A 24886-nucleotide genomic window follows, 5' to 3' on the forward strand; every position below is an offset into this window, starting at 1 on the left:
GAGAGAGAGAGAGAGAGAGAGAGAGAGAGAGAGAGAGAGAGAGAGAGTTGTAGAGAGAGAGAGAGAGAGAGAGAGAGAGAGAGAGAGAGAGAGAGAGAGAGAGAGAGAGAGAGAGAGAGAGAGAGAGAGAGAGAGAGAGAGAGAGAGAGAGAGAGAGAGAGAGAGAGAGAGAGAGAGAGAGAGAGAGAGAGAGAGAGAGAGAGAGAGAGAGAGAGAGAGAGAGAGAGAGAGAGAGAGAGAGAGAGAGAGAGAGAGAGAGAGAGAGAGAGAGAGAGAGAGAGAGAGAGAGAGAGAGAGAGGTAGAGAGAGAGAGAGAGAGAGAGAGAGAGAGAGAGAGAGAGAGAGAGAGAGAGAGAGAGAGAGAGAGAGAGAGAGAGAGAGAGAGAGAGAGAGAGAGAGAGAGAGAGAGAGAGAGAGAGAGAGAGAGAGAGAGAGAGAGAGAGAGAGAGAGAGAGAGAGAGAGAGAGAGAGAGAGAGAGAGAGAGAGAGAGAGAGAGAGAGAGAGAGAGAGAGAGAGAGAGAGAGAGAGAGAGAGAGAGAGAGAGAGAGAGAGAGAGAGAGAGAGAGAGAGAGAGAGAGAGAGAGAGAGAGAGAGAGAGAGAGAGAGAGAGAGAGAGAGAGAGAGAGAGAGAGAGAGAGAGAGAGAGAGAGAGAGAGAGAGAGAGAGAGAGAGAGAGAGAGAGAGAGAGAGAGAGAGAGAGAGAGAGAGAGAGAGAGAGAGAGAGAGAGAGAGAGAGAGAGAGAGAGAGAGAGAGAGAGAGAGAGAGAGAGAGAGAGAGAGAGAGAGAGAGAGAGAGAGAGAGAGAGAGAGAGAGAGAGAGAGAGAGAGAGAGAGAGAGAGAGAGAGAGAGAGAGAGAGAGAGAGAGAGAGAGAGAGAGAGAGAGAGAGAGAGAGAGAGAGAGAGAGAGAGAGAGAGAGAGAGAGAGAGAGAGAGAGAGAGAGAGAGAGAGAGAGAGAGAGAGAGAGAGAGAGAGAGAGAGAGAGAGAGAGAGAGAGAGAGAGAGAGAGAGAGAGAGAGAGAGAGAGAGAGAGAGAGAGAGAGAGAGAGAGAGAGAGAGAGAGAGAGAGAGAGAGAGAGAGAGAGAGAGAGTGGTAGAGAGAGAGAGAGATATGTTGAGAGGTAGAGAGAGAGAGAGAGAGAGAGAGAGAGAGAGAGAGAGAGAGAGAGAGAGAGAGAGAGAGAGAGAGAGAGAGAGAGAGAGAGAGAGAGAGAGAGAGAGAGAGAGAGAGAGAGAGAGAGAGAGAGAGAGAGAGAGAGAGAGAGAGAGAGAGAGAGAGAGAGAGAGAGAGAGAGAGAGAGAGAGAGAGAGAGAGAGAGAGAGAGAGAGAGAGAGAGAGAGAGAGAGAGAGAGAGAGAGAGAGAGAGAGAGAGAGAGAGAGAGAGAGAGAGAGAGAGAGAGAGAGAGAGAGAGAGAGAGAGAGAGAGAGAGAGAGAGAGAGAGAGAGAGAGAGAGAGAGAGAGAGAGAGAGAGAGAGAGAGAGAGAGAGAGAGAGAGAGAGAGAGAGAGAGAGAGAGAGAGAGAGAGAGAGAGAGAGAGAGAGAGAGAGAGAGAGAGAGAGAGAGAGAGAGAGAGAGAGAGAGAGAGAGAGAGAGAGAGAGAGAGAGAGAGAGAGAGAGAGAGAGAGAGAGAGAGAGAGAGAGAGAGAGAGAGAGAGAGAGAGAGAGAGAGAGAGAGAGAGAGAGAGGTAGAGAGAGAGAGAGAGAGAGAGAGAGAGAGAGAGAGAGAGAGAGAGAGAGAGAGAGAGAGAGAGAGAGAGAGAGAGAGAGAGAGAGAGAGAGAGAGAGAGAGAGAGAGAGAGAGAGAGAGAGAGAGAGAGAGAGAGAGAGAGAGAGAGAGAGAGAGAGAGAGAATGAGAGAGAGAGAGAGAGAGAGAGAGAGAGAGAGAGAGAGAGAGAGAGAGAGAGAGAGAGAGAGAGAGAGAGAGAGAGAGAGAGAGAGAGAGAGAGAGAGAGAGAGAGAGAGAGAGAGAGAGAGAGAGAGAGAGAGAGAGAGAGAGAGAGAGAGAGAGAGAGAGAGAGAGAGAGAGAGAGAGAGAGAGAGAGAGAGAGAGAGAGAGAGAGAGAGAGAGAGAGAGAGAGAGAGAGAGAGAGAGAGAGAGAGAGAGAGAGAGAGAGAGAGAGAGAGAGAGAGAGAGAGAGAGAGAGAGAGAGAGAAGCAGTGTGGGATAAGGAAAGAAGGGGAAAGGAGTGGTGGGTGAAGGGAAGGCAGCATGAGTGAAGGGGAAGGAAGCACGAGGGGAGAGGAATGGATGGCAGACATGCGGTGGAGCATTAATTACAATTCATCGTGTCTCATCCCAGATACATAATAATTCGAGCAAGGTATATGCTTGCACATTGTGTTTCCCCATTCATACGTTTCAGAATATTGTGTTTGTGTTTCATTCTGTTTCAGTTTCAGCATGCAAACCATGTTTCAGTATCCACTTCCCCATTGTCTCGGTTTGCTCACCTGCATTTGATTTTTAATTTATTTATATTTTTCATTTACGGATGCTTTCTGATGGTTCTGTAATTTTTTTTCTGGTGTATCGGCTTCGATGTCTGTCGGCACATAATATCACCAAGCTTCCCCGTTGTCTCGGTTCACTCACCTGCAATTTTTTCATTTATTCATTTTTAATATATTTATATTTTCATTTACAGATGTCCGACGATTCTTTGTTTTTTCCCTGTAAAGGCTTTGATGTCCATTGGTTCGCAACATTTCAGCTTTCGTCATCACCTGGAAAGTACCGATCTTTAATATCTTCCAGTTCTGGGTTTGGAGAGTTGGCAGGTCTTCATCAGGGCTCTATGCTGTCTATCTGAAAGTTAAGTTTCCGCTCGTTATCTGTCCCGTTTTAACTGTTTATTTTCTCGCCTGCATGTTACTGTGTGTTCCTAGTTCGGTTTTGTTTCAAAAATCGTGTTATTTTGTGAGTTTTTGTCGACCTTGTCTTACGGAGTGCTCGAGGCCTACCCATCGTTCCCCTCGCTGTACAATCATGTTTATTTGTATTTTCTCCCCATTCCCTTCAATTTCTAACTTCTCCACTTTCCCATATTCTCCATCCCTCCCAACTAAGCACCCTATTTCTTGTCTTACAAAAAAAACAAAAACAAAAAAACGATCTTTCTCCTTGCACACTCACATGTCTCCATTCTTCTTCTTCTTCTTCTTCTTCTTCTTATTCTTATTCATCCACCTCTTAATCCTCCTGCTGGCACACTATCTTTATTATGCTGAGCTGACCCTCCCTTGCCATGACCGTCACGATTTATTCCGATCTACAACCTTCCATTCCCGAATCCTACCTGTTCTTCAAAAATGCATCAAAAAATCATAATCTTCCCTGTATACTTTCGATCTCCACAACTCCTGAAACCACGTGTCTCTATCGACTCTTCCTGGTACTTTTGATCAACTCAACATCTTCACACTGCGTTTAACGTTCCAAATTCACCACACACTTCCACAATTTTACTTCAACCTTCCCTTTTCCAAATGTTACGCAATCCTTATTTAAAATAAATAATTTTACTTTTGACGATACACCTCCCAGGGCCAAGTGCTTCTCCCGTCACCACGTGATTTGTTTAGAGCCCCTGCGTTTAGAGAACCAATTTCACCATTCACCTCACGATTTTTTCTGCAACACTTCCATGACCTAATCTGATGAAATCTCTCTCAAACAATAATAATAATAATAATAATAATAATAATAATAATAATAATAATAAAAACGATCTCTTATAATGCTTCATCTTCCTCTCTCTCACACGTGTGGTTCTCTTTACTGTTTCATAATGCACTACTCTTCGACTATTTAAACAGACTGCTCTCAATTTGACCTTTCCTTCATATCTTGCCGAAAAAATCCAACTGTTACAGTGTTTCTTCTCTCCATTCTCTGGATTCGCCTTCATTACATCCATCAAGAAATGTGTTTAATTGCATCACTGACATAAAACTTTTAAAAACCCCAGTTTCCGATGAATGTTTGCTTTCCATCAACCATTCTTTTCTTCCAATTTCAGTGCCAACTCACCCCTCACTCTCAAAGCAACCATAACACTCTTCTCCCTCCAAGCATCCCTTTCACCTCTCTCAAAAACTGCCCCCTCATCTTTCTCCCACCATTCACCCCCCTCACTCATCCTTCTGAAATTTGCCCCCCACCTCTCTTCCACAAAGCTGTCTCCTTCCACTGCCCTCTCACCTCCATCCCTTCACTCCACCTCCTCAAATCCTCAAGTGCCTTCTTCCCCCTCTCTTGTCCCCTCCTCTCCCTCAGCACCACAGAGCCTTTTCTCCTCTTCATCCGGCCCCCTCCCTAGCTATTCTGCAATCCCCCACACTTTCAACAACCCTCCTCACCTCGCCCCCTCATCCGTTGTCCAAGCCTCCCCCTCCCTCCCACCCCCTGCACCCAAAGCTTCCCCTCCACTCCCATCTCAGGTTTATATGTGTACTGTACCGTCCACCTAACAGTGATGACTCCATTGACACCTCACTATCCGAAAACATGGACCAACTTCTATCTTCTCATCCAAACTCTCTCTTCCTTCAATGGGGTGACTTAAATTGTCATCATGCCAGTTGGCTTGGTGTGGGTACCTCTCTCACCTGTCATGGCACTTCAGCAAAAGCTTTCTGCGACTCATTGGGACTGACCCAATCGGTCAACTTCCTGACCCGGATCTCAACCAATGGTACTCCATCTCTTCTGGATCTGATTTTGACAAATTTGCCTGACAATATTTCCTGCTCTTCCTCCACTCCAACCGGTTCTTCTGACCACGTCCCTATCAAAGGGGAGATCTCACTGGATATTATCAGAGAACCACATCACCGCCGTCGAGTCTGGCATTTCACTCAAGCTGACTGGCAGGGTCACCAAGCAGCCATCAAACTTATAGACTGGTCTCCTATCGCGACTTTCTCCAACATCAACTCATCCTGGGAATTCTTTCAAAGAAACTTGCTCTCCCTCATGCACAGATTTATGCCCTCTCGTCTTCAGTTGTCCTACCCTTCCTCCCTCCCTTGGTTCACTGAAGCTTGTAGCGAGGCAGTTGTCCTGAAGCAACTGGCATTTGGCTCATGGAAAGCAAACCCAACTGAGGGTAATCTCAGTTCCTTCCATAAAGCTCGGAACAAGTGTGTATCTACCCGATGGAGAGCAAGAAAACAACATCTTTCTGACCTCAAGTCAGAACTTTCAAACCTCCCTCCCTCCTCAAAATCCTGGTGGCATCGAGTCAAATCTGTTTCTGGTGTATGTTCCCCCTCCATCCCTTCCCTTTCCTTAAATGGCTGCACTGCTGATACCGCACGTGAAAAGGCTGAATGCCTAAACTCGGTGTTTTCAGCTAAATCTTATGTCTAAAACTCATCGCTTTCTCTACCCACTTACACAGTCACACCCAACTGTCTCTGGATTCTGTGTCCTTTTCTTCTGACAAGGTGGAGAGCTTTCTGTCAAACCTCTACTCAGATTCTGCAACCGGTCCAGACGGCATCAGCCCACGTGTCCCATAAACCTGCTCTTCTGCTCTTGCTCACCCTCTCTCTGTTTTATTCACCCTCTCATTTGCTCAAGGTCATCTGCCATTTGCTTGGAAATCAGCAAACATTATTGCCCTGCATAAAAAGGTGCAAAAACAGATCCCTGCAACTGCAAACGAATCAGCCTTCTCGCAATCATCAGCAAGGTTATGGAATCCATCATCGCTTCAGACATTAAATCCTTCCTCTTCTCCAATGGCTTGATTTCCAATCATCAATTTGGTTTCAGACCAGGTCACTCTACCCTGGATATGTTGCTTCTGCTCTCCCAAAAATGGATGGAGGTCCTCAATGCCAGACAGAAAATCCAAGCTGCATCCCTAGAATATCACGTGCTTTTGACACGGTCTGGCACCCTGCCCTGCTCAACAAACTCTCTTCCTATGGTATCCAAGGCCATCTCCACTCATGGCTCGCAGACTTCCTCTCCTGTCACAGTCAACATGTGGCCCTGAATGGAGTTATTTCATCCCCTCTTCCTGTCCAGGCTGGAGTTCCTCAAGGTTGCGTTCTGGTCCCTGTTATTTTTCTGGTTTTCATCAATGATCTCTCCAACTCTCTAGAAAATCCTCTATACTTCTTTGCCGATGACTCCACCCTCTGCCATACCATCGGTCATCCCTCACACTGGCAAGCAGCAGCTTCTTCGCTCACTGCAGATCTGGATAAAATCACAAACTGGTCCAACACGTGGAACATGTCTTTCAATCCGGACAAATCTCACACTCTCACGATGTCTCTCCAAAAGGACCATTGAGAAAACACCCCCATCCACTTTCTTAACAATCCTCTGGAAGAAGTCCTTTCTTTGAAGATTCTGGGTCTCACTATGTGCCATGACCTTTGCTGGGAAAGCCACATTTCAAACCTCGCCTCCAAAGCCAGTCGCCGACTGGGAATCCTCTGTCGTGCAAAGTCCTTCCTCGGCCCACCTGAGCTCCTGACCACTTTCAAAGATTTCCTCCACAGCCTGATGGAGTACTGCTCTCCCCTCTGGGCTGGTGCTCCTGCCTCCCACCTTTCTCGACTTCACGCTGTGGGAACCAAGGCATTTCCGATCATTGGCATCTCCCGCAATGAGGCTGAGTCTTTGGGCCTCTCACTCTCTCACTGGAGGCTGGTCGGTGGTCTTTCTCTCTTCTACCATCTCCTCTCCAGCCTCACCCCCCATGCTCTCTCTGCGATTTGTCCCCCCACATTTCCGCAGGGCGCTCAAGGTCCGCCAACAACCTCCTTCTGGTAAAACTACCAAAATCACGAATCACTGCTCACCTTCACTCTTTCATTCCTATTTTTCCCACCTTTGGAATAACTTCCTCACTCCATTCAATCCCATTATTCCCTCCAGGCCTTCAAAACAGCTGTTCACCACCACCTCTTATCACCCCCCATCCAAATCCTCGATCTTTTCCACCCCCGATATTCCACCCAAGCCCACCTCCTTCAAATTCCCTGCTTTCCTTCCTGAAAGTCCCTGTAATGTCCATTTTGTATTCCCCATGTTCCCGCCCCATCCCTCTCTTTCCACAGATATATTGTCTCTGATCCCCATTATTTTGTCCTTCCCACTCCCGCCCCTCTTATCTCATGCCCCCTTGCTGTGCGTTGTGTATTAGCTCTCACACGAGCCTCTACAAGGTACACAATTTTTTTTTTATCAGTCAATGAGTCAGTTGTTGGGAAGAAAGAGCTTTATATATGAGATAAGAGTGAAGAGGGAAACTAAATAATGTCTGAAATACATTTTCTACTGGTCATACTAGAAACATCGCCTGGACACATCCGGAGACAAACACTGTCCAGACTCGTCCAGAGACAACCACCATCCAGACACGTCTAGAGATAGCCACCATCCGGAGATAACCTCCATCCGGACATGTCTGAAGTATCAAATAATGTGCCAATACAATTGGGTGGATATTTAAAAGCATTACTGATGAAATGCGTTAAGCTCTAGAATCTCTTAACCTGAACCAAATTTCAAAATTTAAACTGTGGAATTGACCTTTTCCGCAGTTCCCACTACTACGGTGTTTAGTATTGTTGTGGGACGGGTATCAGTGATGAGCACGACCGCCATATGGAGCAGTAGAGTCGACTCCATCGAACATCCAATCGTCCCAGAAACCCGCTCCGTGCGTTCCACGAACATAACACGCAGCATGCAGCACGTGATGCCCCACACACGCGCCCACATGGGAACCCGCGTGTACCGAATTAATCCCGTAGTCGCCATTTTAGCCGTCCACGCGATGGTCTCTTTCGAAATGCGGGACGTTCAAGAACCGGCTTCTTGAGTCGCGCTCGCCCAGGCCACTCCTAAAACGAGGAACGGACCTTGGACGCAACGTTCTGCGGAGCCAGCACAAATCCCAAAATAAACCCATCCACCATCTGGGTCGGTCCGCGTACCAATTCATCGCATGCACTCATGCACACCATGACACTCACACCATTCTGCACACCTTTTGACACACATTTCGACACACTCACACCACTCATACACTTTACAACACACTCCGGGACAATCACATCGGGGGTGGGAGTCCGCATAAGGGATCCCGAAGCCTCTACTCCCCCAAACTCTGCATGGACCCATTTGCATCACTCACCTGCTCAACCTTTTTCGGCTCAATTGGACTCAGCTTGTTGCAGTCCACTTCGAGGGAGCTTACCATCTCCCTCTGTCCCTGAAGGAGGCTAACCTGATGCTCACATTGGGTCACAAGACATTCCCCATGCTCAACCTCATTGTCCCTCACTATCCCTACCTATGTGTGTTCGTCTTTAACTTTATGCACTTCATCCTCTATCTCTTCTGATTCCCGTGTCTCTGTTTTCATTTGCGTTGTCTCTTAATTTTTAAAATTCCTGTATTTCTGTCTCTGATAATGTCCCCGTCTCCGACACCTCGTTTAGTTATTCCGTTGTCCCCTCGGGTCTCACCCTACATGTTTCCCCCATTATTGTCGTGGCATCGCTCGTCGTCCCGACCTTACCCGTCGACATCGCGGACTGGACACAAACCTCCACACTCCTGCTCGGTTCTGTCACCTCTTCACGTACTGTCCTGGTCGCATTTGTAAAATTCCGGACACGTTTTCTGTATCACCTCTCATTGCCTGCATTTCCTCCCTCCATGCCTACATATCACCGCTCATCAGCATTATTAATTCCCCCAACTGGTCCAAGTTAAATGCCCTCCGAGGAGCCGATCCGCCATTATGGTGTGCAGGACCGGCAGAAGTCGGGGGGGAGGGACTTTGACGGAGGGGGGGGACGGGGTTATACGCCGCCGTCACCATGCCCATCGCCACCTCTGAGTTTGGTTGCAGGGGCACATCTTCTTGCATGGGGTGGTGTCCTGGACCATGGGTTCATCTAACACTACATGTACCTCTAAACCCACCTGCTTCAGCCCATCTTGGGTTGCCATGTTGCGTGTTGAAAATAATTTGCATCTTTTTGGGGGGGAACGCTCGCAATTTGGGGGAACGGCGGGGGGGGGTTGCTCCCTACCCCTTATCCGTGCCTCGTGAATTTCTCTACGGAGGCAGAGGGGCCGAATCCCACTCCTGACACCAATTTGTTGTGGGCCGGGTATCGGCGACAAGCACGACCGCTAGATGGAGCAGCAGAGTCGGCTCCACCAAACACCCGGAATTTATTGGTCGTCACCCCGGATAACCGAAGATCATCAATAGGTCGACCGCGTGGGATAGGGTCGATTGGCAATTTCAATTTACCTAAATACCCACATTGTCCAAACTACCGGGGAAATTCACCCTCAGCGGAGCTCGAGCGGAACGAGCCGTGAGCGTGCTCAAACCGCGCATAACCCGAGCGGATGGTTACCGAGGTCCGTCGGTCCAAATGCACAATTTGCCCCTTCCAAATTTCCCAACACGCACCGTGCTAAACCAATAAAGAAAACACAGAAACGAGCTAAAACATTTAACAGGGGATTTATTTATAATGGGGAGAAAGGGAAACACACAAAGAGCAGAGTTAAACCGACGAAAAGAAATGCAAGTATGTACAAGGCACTTAAACAATTCTACTTGAAGATGGGCCCACAGACACGCACACACAAATACCCCCGGAAGAGATGAATCTCGTGGATCTATCTCGGTCAAGCCGGACCGTGGTACCTGTCCACTTCGTGCGGCCACACCGACTTCGAAACCACTGGTGGGACTCGAACCCATGACCCGAAGTCCACGACCACGACCGTCCGCAGAGCCCTCGTCGACAAGCACTCATATCACTGGCTTTTGGATGAAAGGTTGGAAATGTCCCACACACGATGACTGGCTACTTGACAAACGCCACGATCTCTGTCTCACGAACGCTCCTCCACGAGCACACCTTCTCTCTACTCGCTGGTCCAGACAACCACTCTTTTCCTTTTGAGGAGGGAGGAATTTCTTTCCTCGCCACTCGCCTCCTCATTGAATGGTTCCATCGCGCGATTCGCTCGTCGCCCCTGTGAATGGCAGAAAGGGGCGCCAAGTCTGCTTATTGGATCGGGGGGGGGGGGGTGTGACTACCATCGCGGCGGACCACCCCTCAAACAAGGAGAGTAATATGGTCCTGCGTGGGCTACGCTTATTGGTCGACCGTCGGCAACCTCGCTCGCATCCCCGGAATTGGGCGAGAGAGACGTCAGGTCCTCGTGAACTCCGCCCACGTACGTGCTGACACGCAGATGTGGAATGGTGCCGGTGGAAGATGGTGGAAGGAAGCAAAGGCAGATGTCGTCGTTGAAAGTTGTTGTTGTTGTAGTTGTAGTAAGAGTAAAAATCCTATCTATAAAATAACTTTGCAGCGCATGCACACTTAATTCCCATTAGACATAAGGGATGGATACTAACTAGAAACACATACTTATCGAAATAACTAAGCTACGGGGATGTCTGTCTGTCTGTGTCTATGCACAAGGCTTCCAAATTCGTAACAGTATAACCGTGCTGGCTTGACAAGCGATTGGCGATCAGAAACATGTGTGGCAACTAAATAAAGCCATCAACACTCGGAGACACCCGTCATGTCAAATGATGTCCGAATTTGACGAACACTTTTTAGCAGTGGAAACTACTGCTGAGGTCAATTCTGCAGTTAAAAATTTGAAATTTGGCTCAGCTTAAGATATTCTATAGTTTATTGCATGTACGGAAATTAAATAAAGCCATGAATGCTGGCGTCTCTGGGTAATCATAAGCGTTAGGATGTATCTAGTGATTCATAGGTATGATGATCATGCATTCCATAATGTGAGTGAGGAAAGTTATAAAAAAAAAATCATGACCATTTTGTTGTTAACAAACCATTGTGGCCTGTTCCAAGTCAAGGTATTGCTGAGCAGGCTAAAAAAAAATGGCAAATTAAGACCCCAGCAAGCTGACAGAGGCCTGACTCAGGGGCTAACAAAGGATGACACCTTGATAAAGGATAATGAAATAAGGCTGTTAATTATCTTGAAAACGGTTGTTTAAATTAACGCAAACACCCAATTTTCATTCATGCACTACCTTGGAGTTCTGTTGGTATGCATAGGTCTCAGGCCATTACGTTTCATAGTTTTGGAGTTATTGAGGAGTCTTGCTCACACACACACACACACACACACACACACACACACACACACACACACACACACACACACACACACACACACACACACACACACACACACACACACACACACACACACACACACACACACACACACATTAGTGTAGATGCACGTAAGCCATACGCAAGCTTTTGCTTCATATATGCACATTGGCTTATGAAGCAGCACAGATCGGCAGGCCTTAGGCCTTAGGCCTGTTACGTATGCTAGTCTATGATCCAGTGCAATTAGAATGATCCCAGGTATATAACCACAATGTATTATATATGAACATAAACTGTATGCATGTTATTGCTACATGTATATATATCGGTTATTTTAATATGAAATAGGCAAAGCCTAGAAGCAAACGAAACAGGGTGGGTTGGAATTGTTCTTCTTCTTCGTCTTCATTTTGCTTCTGGTGTCAGCTCGAGCGTGCGTTACACGCAAACGAATTTTTATCTCCGGAACATTCATTGGGACTGGTCGGGGACATGTATTGCAAAGCAATTCTTGCCCTCGTTTATGCTATTTTCTCACGATTTTGGGAAGAAATTATGAAGTCGAGGGTTCAGGAGTTTTGAGTATCTTCTGAGTATAACGTCGTGGTATTCTGTAGTTCTGCCCGTCTTGCTTTTTTCAAAGCCATCGACCATTACACAAAGAACAAAACTTGAAGCTCGGCATTTAAACTGATTAATTGTTTTCCAATCTAACGATTCCACAATCGGGTATAGATATTATTGATTCACAGTTGACTGTGTGTCTTGAATATTTTTAAAGTTCTGGTGTGGTTATGAGCGTTGGTTATTTATGAGATGTACACAACCCGGATTTGCTTGCCATCAGATTTTGTTGCCACTGTATTTTATGGCTTCTCACATGATGTTTTTACTGGTATTATATAAATTATCGATATTGATAGAATGATTATTATTTTCAAAAGTTTTTACATTGAGGATGATTACTTAGCAGGATAAAATGCTGCCTTTATTATACAGGGTATTTCTACTGTCTTGTGACCCCCATTTAATCCTCTGAAACTTTAAATTCTTAGAAACGAATGGGTGTGTAATGTAATGTAAGTGATATAAAAATAGCATAGAGTATATAAACTTTATTAAATATCATAATTGTGAATATTAAGAATGTCCTTATTAAGGCTCCCGGAAGTTTGTATGAGAACCAGCAATTTCTTTGCACAGGATGATTCGCCACCATGTGCTATGAGAGATTTTATGCAATATTGCCAGATCCACTTGTGCAAATGAATGAGAAAAGGAAAAAAATGCTCGGGGTCACAAGACATCGAGAACACCGTTTTTTAAGTCCTTATTTTTAGATCCTCGTGGAGGATCTCTAAGTCTTACTCACGTTGTTGTTCTTCATCTTCTTCTTGTGGACTTTTTTGTTTCACAGCCTACGGTTTACACGAAACTTCCTGAAACTTGGCATATATATATATATATATATATATATATATATATATATATATATATATATATATATATATATATATATATATATATATATATATATATGTATGTAAAAATACATATATATATATATATATATATGTATATATATGGAGTATATGTATATATATGGCAGGAGTATATGTATATATATATATATATATATATATGTATATATATGGCAGGATGGAGTGGGTGGAGAAGAGTTGCAGGAGTGATTTGTGACAGAAGGGTAGCTGCAAGAGTGAAGGGGAAAGTATACAAGACGGTAGTGAGACCAGCTATGTTGTATGGTTTGGAGGCGGTGGCGCTAACAAAAAGACAGGAAGCAGAGCTGGAGGTGGCAGAGTTAAAGATGCTGCGATTCTCGTTGGGAGTGACGAGGATGGATAGGATAAGAAATGAGTGTATTAGAGGGACAGCGCAGGTAGGACGGTTTGGAGACAAAGTGAGAGAGGCGAGATTGCGATGGTTTGGACATGTGCACAGGAGGGAAACGGAGTATATCGGGAGAAGGATGTTGAAGATGGAGCCGCCAGGCAGGAGGAGAAGAGGAAGGCCAAAGAAGAGGTTCATGGATGCGGTGAGGGCGGACATGCGGGTGGTTGGAGTGTCAATGGAAGATGTGGAGGATAGAGCAAAATGGAGACAGTTGGTCCGCTGTGGCGACCCCTAGCGGGAGCAAGCCGAAAGAGGAAGAAGATATGTATGTAAAAATACCCTGTGCAGACAATTTCCATCCATCTCCGATTTTGAAAATTCCTCCTAGAAAAAAAAGTTATGACGTCAAAATATCTCCGTTAATAGAAATCGCCTAAAAAATTATCTCCGAAACTAGGCAACTTTTTGAATTCTGTTTGCGGGAATCGAACAGGGCATTAGCAGAGATGAATTGCCGCACATATGATACATCACTATGACGTCATATCAATTTTATGACGTCATTCCTATTTTATGACATTTTTTGTTTCACAACCCAGATTTTTCATCGGATCTTCGTGAAACTTGCCATGTATATGCAGAAAGCCCACGCGCAGGCAGTAACCATCTCAGATTTTGGAAATTCTTCCTCGAAAAAAAGTTGACGTCATAATATTGCCGCTAATGGAAATCACCTATACGATTATCTCTGAAACTAGGCAAGCTGTTTGAATTTTGTTTGTGGGAATCAAGCCAGGCATTAGCACAGATAATTTATCGCAAACCTGATACATCACAATGACGTCATATTCGTTTTTATGACGTCATTAAGAGGACGAGGACCTTTGCTCATTTGAGCTTGTTGCTTTTTATGAAGCCATCCGACATTACATTTGGAGCAAAATGTGATTGCTTTGTCTTTCAACTAATTCTGTTTGCGAATCATACTATTCCACCATCTATCAAGTCATGTCAGTGACTTGATCTGAATATTCCCTCCATTGAGGCTATCCTGCAGTGAGTGACCAGGCATCTGGAGCTATCTATGATCATGACTCATAATTGAAGTATCAAAGATTGTTGACGAAAGAAAACGACTGCCATTGATTCTGATGCAATTGTATATAATATATTAGCACCAATCCAATAGTTGAATGAATGTTGCATTGTAAATGATAGCTCTTATGCACTGTGAAGGATTGTTGATGTTATACTTTTGTATGAATAATAATGTATTTCAGGCTGGGTTAATTTGGCTCATTCTGCCTTTATATCTGATCTCCCTCCTGCACCACAAACCTTCTAGCAAAAATATGGTACAACCCATGCTCCCTCCTTCCCTGCCCGGAAGATTAGGCTTGTTACCCTCGCCAGAGGAGAGGGTATTGAATTTGGGCCCGTTTATTTGTTTTTCCACACAGAACATGAGTGCGTATGAATTATATTAGGCCCATAAGAATCCTAAGACGCTTTCAGACCCCGAAATAACCATAAAATAATTTTTAAAATGACCGTTTTTACAGTCATTTTTCCCTGCTGTGCAGGGGTTGGGCTTTTTCTTGAGGCAATGTTTTATGGCCTGATGCCCTTCCTGATGTCAACCCTGGTCACTTCTTACGACAAACAGGGATATGGTACACCTATTCTAACTGGGGCATACACCGGGACCAGTACACTGGTACTCATTTCACCAACCTCAGAAGGATGACAGGCTGAGTGAACCCCCTGGTGTTGATTCAACAGCCAACGGGGCTTGAACTCAGGACCCTGGGATCCCAAGCCACCACCCTAACCACTAAGCCAACACCAGGCTTCCCTAAATAACCATAAGACCCCTAAAACCTATCCAAACTCTAAGACCTTTTAAGACTCTAAGATCCTTTAAAATCCTAACACCATTTAATACCCCGAATACCTTCTAGACCCCTAACACCCCTTAAGAACCTGAAAACCATGAATACCCTGAAGACCCTTTAGACCCCTAAGACACTGTAGACTCCCTTAGACTCCATTACACCCTTAAGAACCATTAGACCTCTTCGAAAATTTAGATCCTCTTTGACCTGTTAGAACCCCGAAGATCCTTTGACTCCATTCTACCCTTTAGACCTTCACACCTTTCAGACCGTTATTACCCTGTATACCCCTCTGACCTTTGACCCTTTTTTAAAATACCTTTCAGGATGCTTTAGACCCATTCAGACAATTCTGACCCTTTAGACCTTAGATTATACCCTTTAGACCCCTTCGACCTTCTAAGATGATTTAGACATTTTTTACCATTTAGATCTTTTCAGACCTCTCCACCTTTTAACCCTGAGACCTTCAGACCATTTGAGTTTTTAACTTTTCAGGCCTTTCACCTTCACACATTTACAACTAGACCATTTAGACCTTTCATTTGCAATCAAAAACCATACATTTAGTACATCTTTCTATTTATTTGCCACACAATACACACCACACCCAACAAGTCCTGGCAAGGGTCTGCAATCTCTGATTCTCATTCGTGTTCAGTTTTTATTAAGGTTGGGATTGAAGTAAGCACTATCTTGACCTCGTCCTTGGTTAAGTCTCTCATCATTGGGATTACCAAACAAAGTGGGTGGGGATAACCATCTCCAGAAAACATTTTCTTTGAGACCATGGTTGCCCGATCTTAAGATTAAGATTTAAATCATCTTATAAAATCCTTTGCACTGCCCTCTCAGCTGGGATGGTTGAGAACTTGGGGTTCCACTTGCAAATTGAATAAATCCTATTTTTTGTTTTTGGAGAATGATACAGTTAACTGAATTATAAATACAAAATATATTTCTCTCGTGTCTTACCCACTGCTCGTGTTGCCGACATATTAGTCAGACACGATCTAAAAAATGACATGCTTAATTTTCTTTGGCTGGTTAAAGGCCCTGCTGATTGAAAGGGTATAGATTTGCTGGATTAACACAACAATGTGCATTCGATCTTCACAGCGGCTGTTCGGTGAAGTGTATCAGCAGTCTTGTAGGCACTTTCAAAAGTTTTAATAATGTATTCCCTCCTAAAAGGCAAAGTCTTTAGCTGAATTATCAGCCTTTAGACTATTCATCATATCTCATCTATCCTCTTCGGGCCAAGTGGCTCATACGGCTGCAGCTTTGGACCATTAACACGGCTGAATTCCAAAATCCCTGCACAGATATAAATTCAGTGCAATGCTTCATAATTCCTCATAATATTCCATCAATTTTAATTATTGCCAATGAAAGAGATCATTGCAATGATAGTTTTCCACTCTTAATTTTCAGCCGGTGAGGGATTTTGTGTTGTATACATGCACATTTGTTTTCCGAAAATTTAATTAGCTTGATTACCGAAAACACAGTTAGCAGTTTTCTTCATTAACTGAAAAGAAAAATCGAGTTAGAGTAGAATATATTACATTTTGCAGAGGAGAGTAGATTATATTTCTGAATACAATTAGACCTTTTAAGAACCTATAAGTTCTTGTGATTGCAGGAAAATAACTGTTCCAAATGTGCTGTACAACACTTTAATAGTGCTGAAATACCTCGAGTGCACTTTCAAAAATCCACTTATTGCCGGCTGTCTGGTTTATTACATTTTCTGTTTCTAATAAAAAAAATCCAAAATACTAGAACCACGTGTATTGCCACATTTCACATTTCGGCTTTTGCTGTGGTAATGGTTGGAAAAACACAGACAATGGCACTTGGCTCAGGGATTGGAAAGAAATTACTTTCACATAATCCACTGGCAATTCAACTGCCATTTCTTTGCTCTAACTGATGGCCAGCCACACACAGAACCTATGAGGAACGACGGTTCTTTGATCGATCGTGGTGCGATTCATGCAGCCGATCAATAACGTTGAGTTTTGGATTCAAGCAAAGGACAAGAAGTAGGGTTATATAAGCTACAGAAAACAAGTGTTCAATTGACTCAGGTTCATAATGCTGGGAGATGGAAGGAAGTGAGTGCAGAAATCTGTCATCGCTATAATTATCTCCATTCATTTTTTGAGTACCTCCTGACCTTTTTATTTATTTTTTACTCCCAGGACAGTCTTTGCTGGTGTGCACCTTTTCCATAAAATTAAATGTTGAGCAAGCTTTTTTGTGTATCATCAGAGGTGAGTATCGCTTTATTCCAGAACTACAAAATGGCAAGCAAACTGCATCTATACAAATTAATCATCATCAGCATTAAACACATACATAGCAGGCCAAGTAATGAGTTGCGTGTGAATTCTCACATGCAGTACCTAATAGGTGTCACTGAAAATAAACAGCTACCCCCAGGCAAAAATGGCATCCCTTGACTTCAGTTATTCTATCCAGACTACTATCATTACAATTGCCATCACTTCGGTTACTGGCAATCCTTACTGAGGTACATAAACTACAATAGCGTAACCTGGAGTAATTCTAAAGTTAACTTACAAAAGTACCAGGAAGTATATGAGTGCAACTACAGTTCTAACTAGAGAGTTCATAGAACCTGATACGCTATATAGTGATTCAATGAAAATAAAATAGTAATACTAAAGATCGTTTAAAAAATTATGGAAGTTTAGTGGATATTGAATCAGTCTTATACACCACTCTTACGTCCACCACTTTATTTAACATCTCCAAGTACTGCAAAAATGGAGGTTCTTGGAAGTGACAAGAAGGTGATTTGTGTTCTACAGTATTCAAGCATATAATTCAATTTAAATAAAATAAAGACTGTAAAACTCGTATTAATAAATTAATTCCGGAATTTACTGCCGTTTTACCACTGATGCCGTAGTGTCTATTGCATCACCCTATCGAACATGTTACATTCGTTATTTGTGCCTGTTGTTTGTGTCCTTTATGACATCTTTGAAAAAGGGAAGTTTCCTATTTGGAATAATTTTCTATTTTGGTTGACTGCCAGACAGGCATGCAAATGAAAAATATTATCTCACTCCTCTCTGCGCATGTGTGATTGGGACAAATTCAGAGCCAAAATACTGTAAAACAGCAAACTTGTCTTCCTGTTCATGTTCCTATTCGTGTTCAAGATGTAACATTCAATTAATATAAATACATTCAATTTAAACATGTTGTTCCTCGATCATAAACTGTTGTTTACATACGGATGGACATGAACTCCTTGCTTAACCCCACTTTTCGCTTTCGTGTTTGTGGGGTAACTACATCATTTTGCCTGGGGTGCCTTGTGTTAATGTTGTTGTTTTTTTCCAACAAGGAGTCATTTGAAAGGAACTTTGTAAATTTGAAGTGGCACATCTGTGGTGGTAACCATTTAAATTTAAAGACTCAGAACTTGAGCAACAGAAACAAAATAAAATATTTGATAATTTAAGGGTTGGGGAAGGAATGAACTAAACATGATCAAAGTTGGAGTAAACATAAGTTTGTGCTCGAGCATGCATAACCTCAAGTTAGTGTTATTGTTGATGGAACATCTTAGTGAATAATGTTTAGTTCAAACGGTGAGTTCTCACGAACTTATTTTGAAACTATGGTTGTTCACTGATTGGGAGGATGGTTGACTTGTTGGCAGGACATCTGCTGTTAAAAAAACAACGATTGGAAAACAAACTGGTTACCTTGTAGAAATGTAACATGGAATCCTATAGCTAATGCACAGAAAGCTTCCATAATGCTTGTGAGGTCTTTTTTTAAAGTCTCTGTTTAGTGTGAAGCTGTGAAATTAATTTGGACACTCACATTTGAACAGAGTGATGCTTGGATCAAACTACAATTTTGCTTTTCGTGCCCAGAACAGAAAAAAAACTTTACTTCATTTTTCGATATAAAAAGCCCTCCCACAGCCTAATTGAAGCAATTTTTAGGGGTTTTTCAGAACAGGCCCTTCTACACAGTGAAATAAGAAAACAGAACATTAAACACAGAATTTATGTTGCCCAGTCAAATTGTAACAACAGTGAATAAAATTTGCCATCAATTAGCAAATGGAATTATTTACAGCCAAGGTTCTAAATAATATTGGGCAAGTAATTTTGTCGTTATATAGGATTGTTAGATGACAACAATAATAATAATGTATAGGGGGAGGGAAGGGGGACTGCTTGGCATAATAGCTCCCATGCTTTATTGATGAAGAACTGTAGTTAATCAGAGATGCATCCAGTTCCTTAATCAGAGAGGATGATCACCTGTCTCTGTTATTATCTGAGCTTAAGCATTTGAATATTGGAATTGCAGCGCTCTCTGAGGTTCGGAGACCGGATAGTGGTGAGATCATGGTGAGTGGTTATACGTACTATTGGTCTGGTTCCCCTGATGGTTACCATGACCAAGGAGTTGCTGCAGTTGTGTTCAATAAGCTGACTCCAATGATAATTGAGGTAACCCTGGTCAACGAGCATATTATGAGACGAAGGATTCATCACTCTTTGGGTGTCGTTTCCCTGGTCTCTGTAGATGCTCCGACTGTGGTGAATGATCTCATTATGAAGGACGCATTCTATGCCATGCTCGAGTCAGTGGTTAATCCTTGCCCCAGGCGAGATACTCTTCTCATCTTGGGGGATTCCAATGTATCGACTGGAACTGATAGGGATGGTTATGAGACATGTTGGTCCCAATGAGTTGAGATTAGTTAACCAGAATAGCACGAAGTTCTTTGACTTTGCAAGAAGTCATGGACTTAGGGTGGCTCGTTCATGGTTTCAGCACCCACAGGCTCATCGCTGGACTTCTTATTCCAACCATGGTGGTGTGGCAAAGGAGATTGACCATGTGTTTATTGATGGTCACTGGAGGATGATCCAGAACTGCAGGGTCTACCGGAGTGATCAGTTCCTTAATACCAACCACAGGCTTGTAGTAGCAACTCTGAAGTTGTCGCTTAAATCCGGGAGAATGGTACCCTCCCAGCCTAGGCTGGATGTTGGCAAACTCAAGGATGAGAGAGTAGCTGAGGAGTTTGCGAACAGGCTGAGTGGGGATTTGGGGGTTCTGAGTGCTTTGGGGAGTCCTGAAGAGTTGTGGAGTGCCTTCAAGACCACCATCCTTAATGTTGCCATTGGATGTCTTGGAACTTCTTGCGAAGAAGAATTTTATCTCTCAAGGGACAATGGATACCATTGACCTGCATCGCAGGGCCAGGCTTGATGGCAGAGCTGAGCTGTCCAGGGAGCTGAGGCGTAAAACTGTACATGCACTGAGGGTGGACGAGGAGACCTATGTGAGAGTAATCTGTGAGGGAGTAGAGCATCACCTGTGGTCAAGTGATTCTCATCTTGCTTAAAGGGGAATTCACGCATTGCGTTCCTCCAAGCCCATCCCTCAGTGTACTGCAGTTAGAGCGGAGGGTGGTAGGCTCTTGACAGAGGAGTCCGAAGTGAAGGCTCACTGGGCCGGTTACTTTGATTGGCTGTACCATGCTGATCCACCAGCTGTTGAGTTGGATGTCAGTGGTGTTACTCTCCCTATTGCTGACCCTCCAATAAACTGTGATCCACCTTTGTTTGTGGAAACACATGCTGCATTAAACCCCTTGAAGTCTGGTAAAGCTCCTGAGATCTGTGGCATCCATGCTGAACTTGTCAAGGCTGGTGGAATCGCTGCACTCATGCTGTTGCATGCAGTTCTGTGCTCTGCCTGGAACACAGGCCTCATCCTAACTGACTGAAAGAGGGGCGTTGTTGTCCCTCTCTGGAAAGGGAAGGGTAACTGCCACATCTTCCACAACTACCGCATGGTGACTCTGCTCTCAGTGCTGGGCAAGGTCTTTGCTCAGATAATTCTTGATAGGGTTCACAACTATCTGCTTCACCACCAGCACTCAGAGCAGTCAGGCTTTACACCAAAGAGGTCACAGATTGACCGGATCCTCACTGAATGCAGACAAGAGTTTTGGCATGGGCTGCTTGCAGCCTGTGAATAAATGTTGCATTGTGAATGATCCAGATTAAGCTGTGGTGCATCATTTGGGAATGTCAAGATCTCTGACCTTGATTTTTCATATGATGTAATCATCTTTGCAGAGACTCTGGATATCCTTTTGGGGACACTCGAGGTGCTGAATGAGGAGTGGTTGCTGCTGGGATTACGGGTATCCTGGGTCAAAACTAAGATCCAGGTTTTCAATGACATTTTTGATGCTGCTATCTTGTCTGTACCTGTTTGTGGTGAGGACGTTGAGGTCATGGTGAGATGCAATTACCTTGGCATTCATATTGATGTCTCTGCTGGCTGTGATCCAGAAATCAAAAGACATGTGTCGGGCCTGGGGAGTCTTGGCTTCACTGGATCATGGAGTGTGGCGCTGTCGCTACCTGTGCAGGAGGACGGAAGTCCGAGTCTTCAGTTCCTTGGTGTGTCCAATCTTTATCTACAGATGTGAGACGGATTCTGACCAAGGATTTGAGACTTAATTCCTTTGGTGCCAGTTCTCTTCAGAGAATCCTTGGCTATCGCTGGTTGTACTTTGTGTCAAACGAGTGGTTGCTGAGAGATACTCAAATGAGATTTGTTACCTGCATAGTCTGTGAGCATCAACTGTGGCTGAATGGACATATGGATCATTTTCCTGATGCTGATTCTGCTCACCAAATTCTCTCAGAGAGGGAGCCTCGTGAGTGGAGGAGGCCAAGGGGCCGGCCACGTGCCTCATGATTGCAGCAGCTTGATCAGCATCTCAAGGGGATGGTGATGGGCCAGGCATCTGATGGCAAGACGGAGGCCCATGGAGTCCCGGCAGAAAGTAGACGCAGTGACGAGCTGCTCTGGCGCATGCTCCCTGACCTGAATGTAGTTCCAACTTCATGTGTGTTTTGGTGGATATTCACTTTACCTCAACTTTTGACCTCAATGTACAATTGCAATTTGCAGTATACGAGTACATGTTTGACATTAACTTATTATCTGCTTCAACATTTACAATTCACTGAAGAAGCTGCAACCCTGAAGTTCAACTTATAAACTAAATCCTTAAATTCAACCTTTTTAGACAATGTTTCGATTGTTAAAAATACTTCAAAGATCCACGAGTACTACTTCAGCAGTCGCCACAATAAAACTCTACTTTATGTGCATACATGTGGTTTACCTGCCAGGTAGTGGACCCCCCCCCACACACACACACACACACACACACACACACACACACACACACACACACACACACACACACACACACACACACACACACACACACACACACACACACACACACACACACACACACACACACACACACACACACACACACACACACACACACACACACACACACACACGTATTGCTCTGGATGCGGGGTCTAGGTTCTCACAACAGAGCTTCTCGGACCTTTAGCCAACCTCAGGTCCTGAGGCTGCCTGCCACAGACAACTCTGCAGTCTGACAGTTGCTAGGCAACTGTGGCTGCTGATTGGACCCACGTTGCCTAGCAGGGTCTTTGCTCATTGGATATGTGTTACCTTACCATTGACAGGCAACCATAATTAGGGGTCAAGCATGCAACAGCCACACGTATATTTATCATTTATGGCGGAGTGAACTGTGGAAGGCTGTTGGCTAAACACGGAGTCAATCAGTGGGGCAAAACTTCCCATCTAACTGAACTTACACACGGTGTCAAACCAACGGTAGAAAGGACAAAAGCGAGAATGTTGGAAATGTTTAACAGATTAACCAATACATTTATTCAACAAGCACAACAAGGTTTATTCAATCAACAATGCCAGGTATTTATGATCGCAATGGTGAGCACGCATTTACAATGGATGGACAGAAATCACAATGAAAAAGGCCCAAAAGAACAGCAATTATTCTTAATGAACACTTGTATGTTCTTATTTATGCTAGACACAGGGCATGGCCATCAAACATTCTGGAGAAATGTAGAGAAGAAGAAGAGAGTAGATAAAGTGTGGAGCAGAGCATGGGTGCGGCTCCTCCTTAACTTACACAGACATATGCAAGCTCGTACTGCGTGCAGACTATTTTTTTGTGTGGGCTGAAAACACTTCCCAACACCGACTCAGGAATGTTGTTGGGGATCACTGAATATTACCATTCACATAGCTCCAAAGGCAAAAGCACTATAGAGTGATTTAAACAATAAATAAATAAACAAATCCAACTTAATTTTTTTTTTTTTGGGGGGGGGGGTATGAAACACTCCTGCGCTAACTCATGAACCTCCGAAAGTTTGACAAAGATCCATTTGGCCATCTCTCAGAAAAATTAGTGACAGCCAGACAGACGATCATCTCCCTTATACAGAAAACCAGGAAATTTGAGATTTTGAGATTCATTTTGTGTATTTTACCATATCAATAAACTAACATATTAATTTTCTAACCGTTTTTTTTATTTTATTTCAGAATGCAGCAGTTATCAAATTTTCAAGGTGAGGTGATTGTTCTCTTTAAAAAAGAACATCCAACTTGGGGACTGAAGAAATGCCATGAAATTTTGCTGGAGTTTTTAAATTCGATAACTAAAAATCAGTTTACAGGTGTTGCAGCTGTACTTAAAGCCGCTGTCACACCTTGAGGATTTAGCCAGCGTATGCCGACGTATGAAAAATTTGTCAAAAACGCTGGCACACGTCGAATACGTTATGGGTAAGTTTTGTATACGTTAAGAGCACGCTGAAGCACGCTGGCATATGTCGTAGTACGCCAAGCTCGTCGACAAATTTTAACATGCTCAAAAATTTTCGACGTATGCCAGCGTATGACTCACACGTTCTGGATACGCTGGCCATAAGTTGTACGCATGTTACGAAATCGTTGACACACGTTCCTTGTAAGTTAATCATAAGTCGAAACACATCGAGGTAATGTTTAGCGTACCCAAAACTTATTTCTAACCTATGAGTAATGTGTTGTAGGCACGTTACACGATCGTTGACACACGTCGACACACGTTACTTGTAAGTTACTCATAAGTCAAAACACGTCGAGGTAATGTTTAGCATACCCGAAACTTACTTCTAACCTATGTGTAACGTGCTTTGAACCTATGTGTAAAGTATCTCCAACGCACATTGACGTATGTAGATGTATTTGACATCTTCTGGATGACCACAGAACTTACTGAACGTGTTTCGAACTTACAGCTACCATATAATGGTGTATTGGCAGCGTTTAGGGGGATTGGTATATAAAAATGGGGTTCGCACAGGAGGAACCCATCAGTGCTGCAGACTCTGTGGTGAGTACATATCCATGTCATCCGAGAGATGGAGGATCCGGCAAGGCTGAGACGACAATACCTACCTGTGCTCCAACATCAACATGACCTCATCAATTTGACACTGTACCAGTTGCGTGCCAATAGAGCTAGGAGAAGAAGAGGTGAATGGAGGAGAAGGAACTGGGTGAGACCATGGATCGGGAGGCGACAACATTTTGGCATGTATGACCAGCTCATGGTGGAACTCCGTAACGAGGACCATGCATCCTTCACCAACTTCCTGCATATGCCCCCAGCGGTGTTCGACAAGCTGCTCGCCAGAGTGCGTCCAAGGATAACCAAGCAGTACACCTTCTACAGGGATCCACTTGAGCCTGGCTTGAGGCTGGCACTGACTTTGCATCACCTTGCCTCTGGAAACAAGTATGCCTCGATGAAGTTCGGATGGAGGGTCCCTCATAACACCCAGTCCCTAGTGGTCAGAATAGTCTGTCAAGCCATTATTGACGAATACGTGGATGAGGTGCTGGTTTGCCCAAGTACTCCTGATGGTTAGTGCGCCATAGCTGACAAGTTCTTCCAAAGATGGAACTTTTCCCATACATGTGGGGCACTTGACGGGAAGAACGTGGCCTGCCGCTGTCCTCCA

The 24886-nt window shown here is 44.1% G+C and overlaps 1 protein-coding gene across 1 annotated transcript; it reads left to right on the forward strand.

Moving 5' to 3' along the window:
• Positions 1–938: 938 nt before the first annotated feature.
• Positions 939–24793, forward strand: LOC147008644 (uncharacterized; the record flags this gene model as incomplete). Its single annotated transcript, XM_085864477.1, has 5 exons — positions 939–1090; positions 1512–2016; positions 2367–2444; positions 2649–2781; positions 24534–24793. Coding segments are annotated over 5 exons (1128 nt in total), but the record flags the coding sequence as incomplete, so codon positions are not given.
• Between the last annotated feature and the right edge of the window lie 93 nt (positions 24794–24886).

The sequence above is a fragment of the Eptatretus burgeri genome, chromosome 18, assembly GCF_056783735.1.
Source record: "Eptatretus burgeri isolate ZD-2024b chromosome 18, Ebu_testis_v1, whole genome shotgun sequence".
Lineage (NCBI taxonomy): Eukaryota > Metazoa > Chordata > Myxini > Myxiniformes > Myxinidae > Eptatretus > Eptatretus burgeri.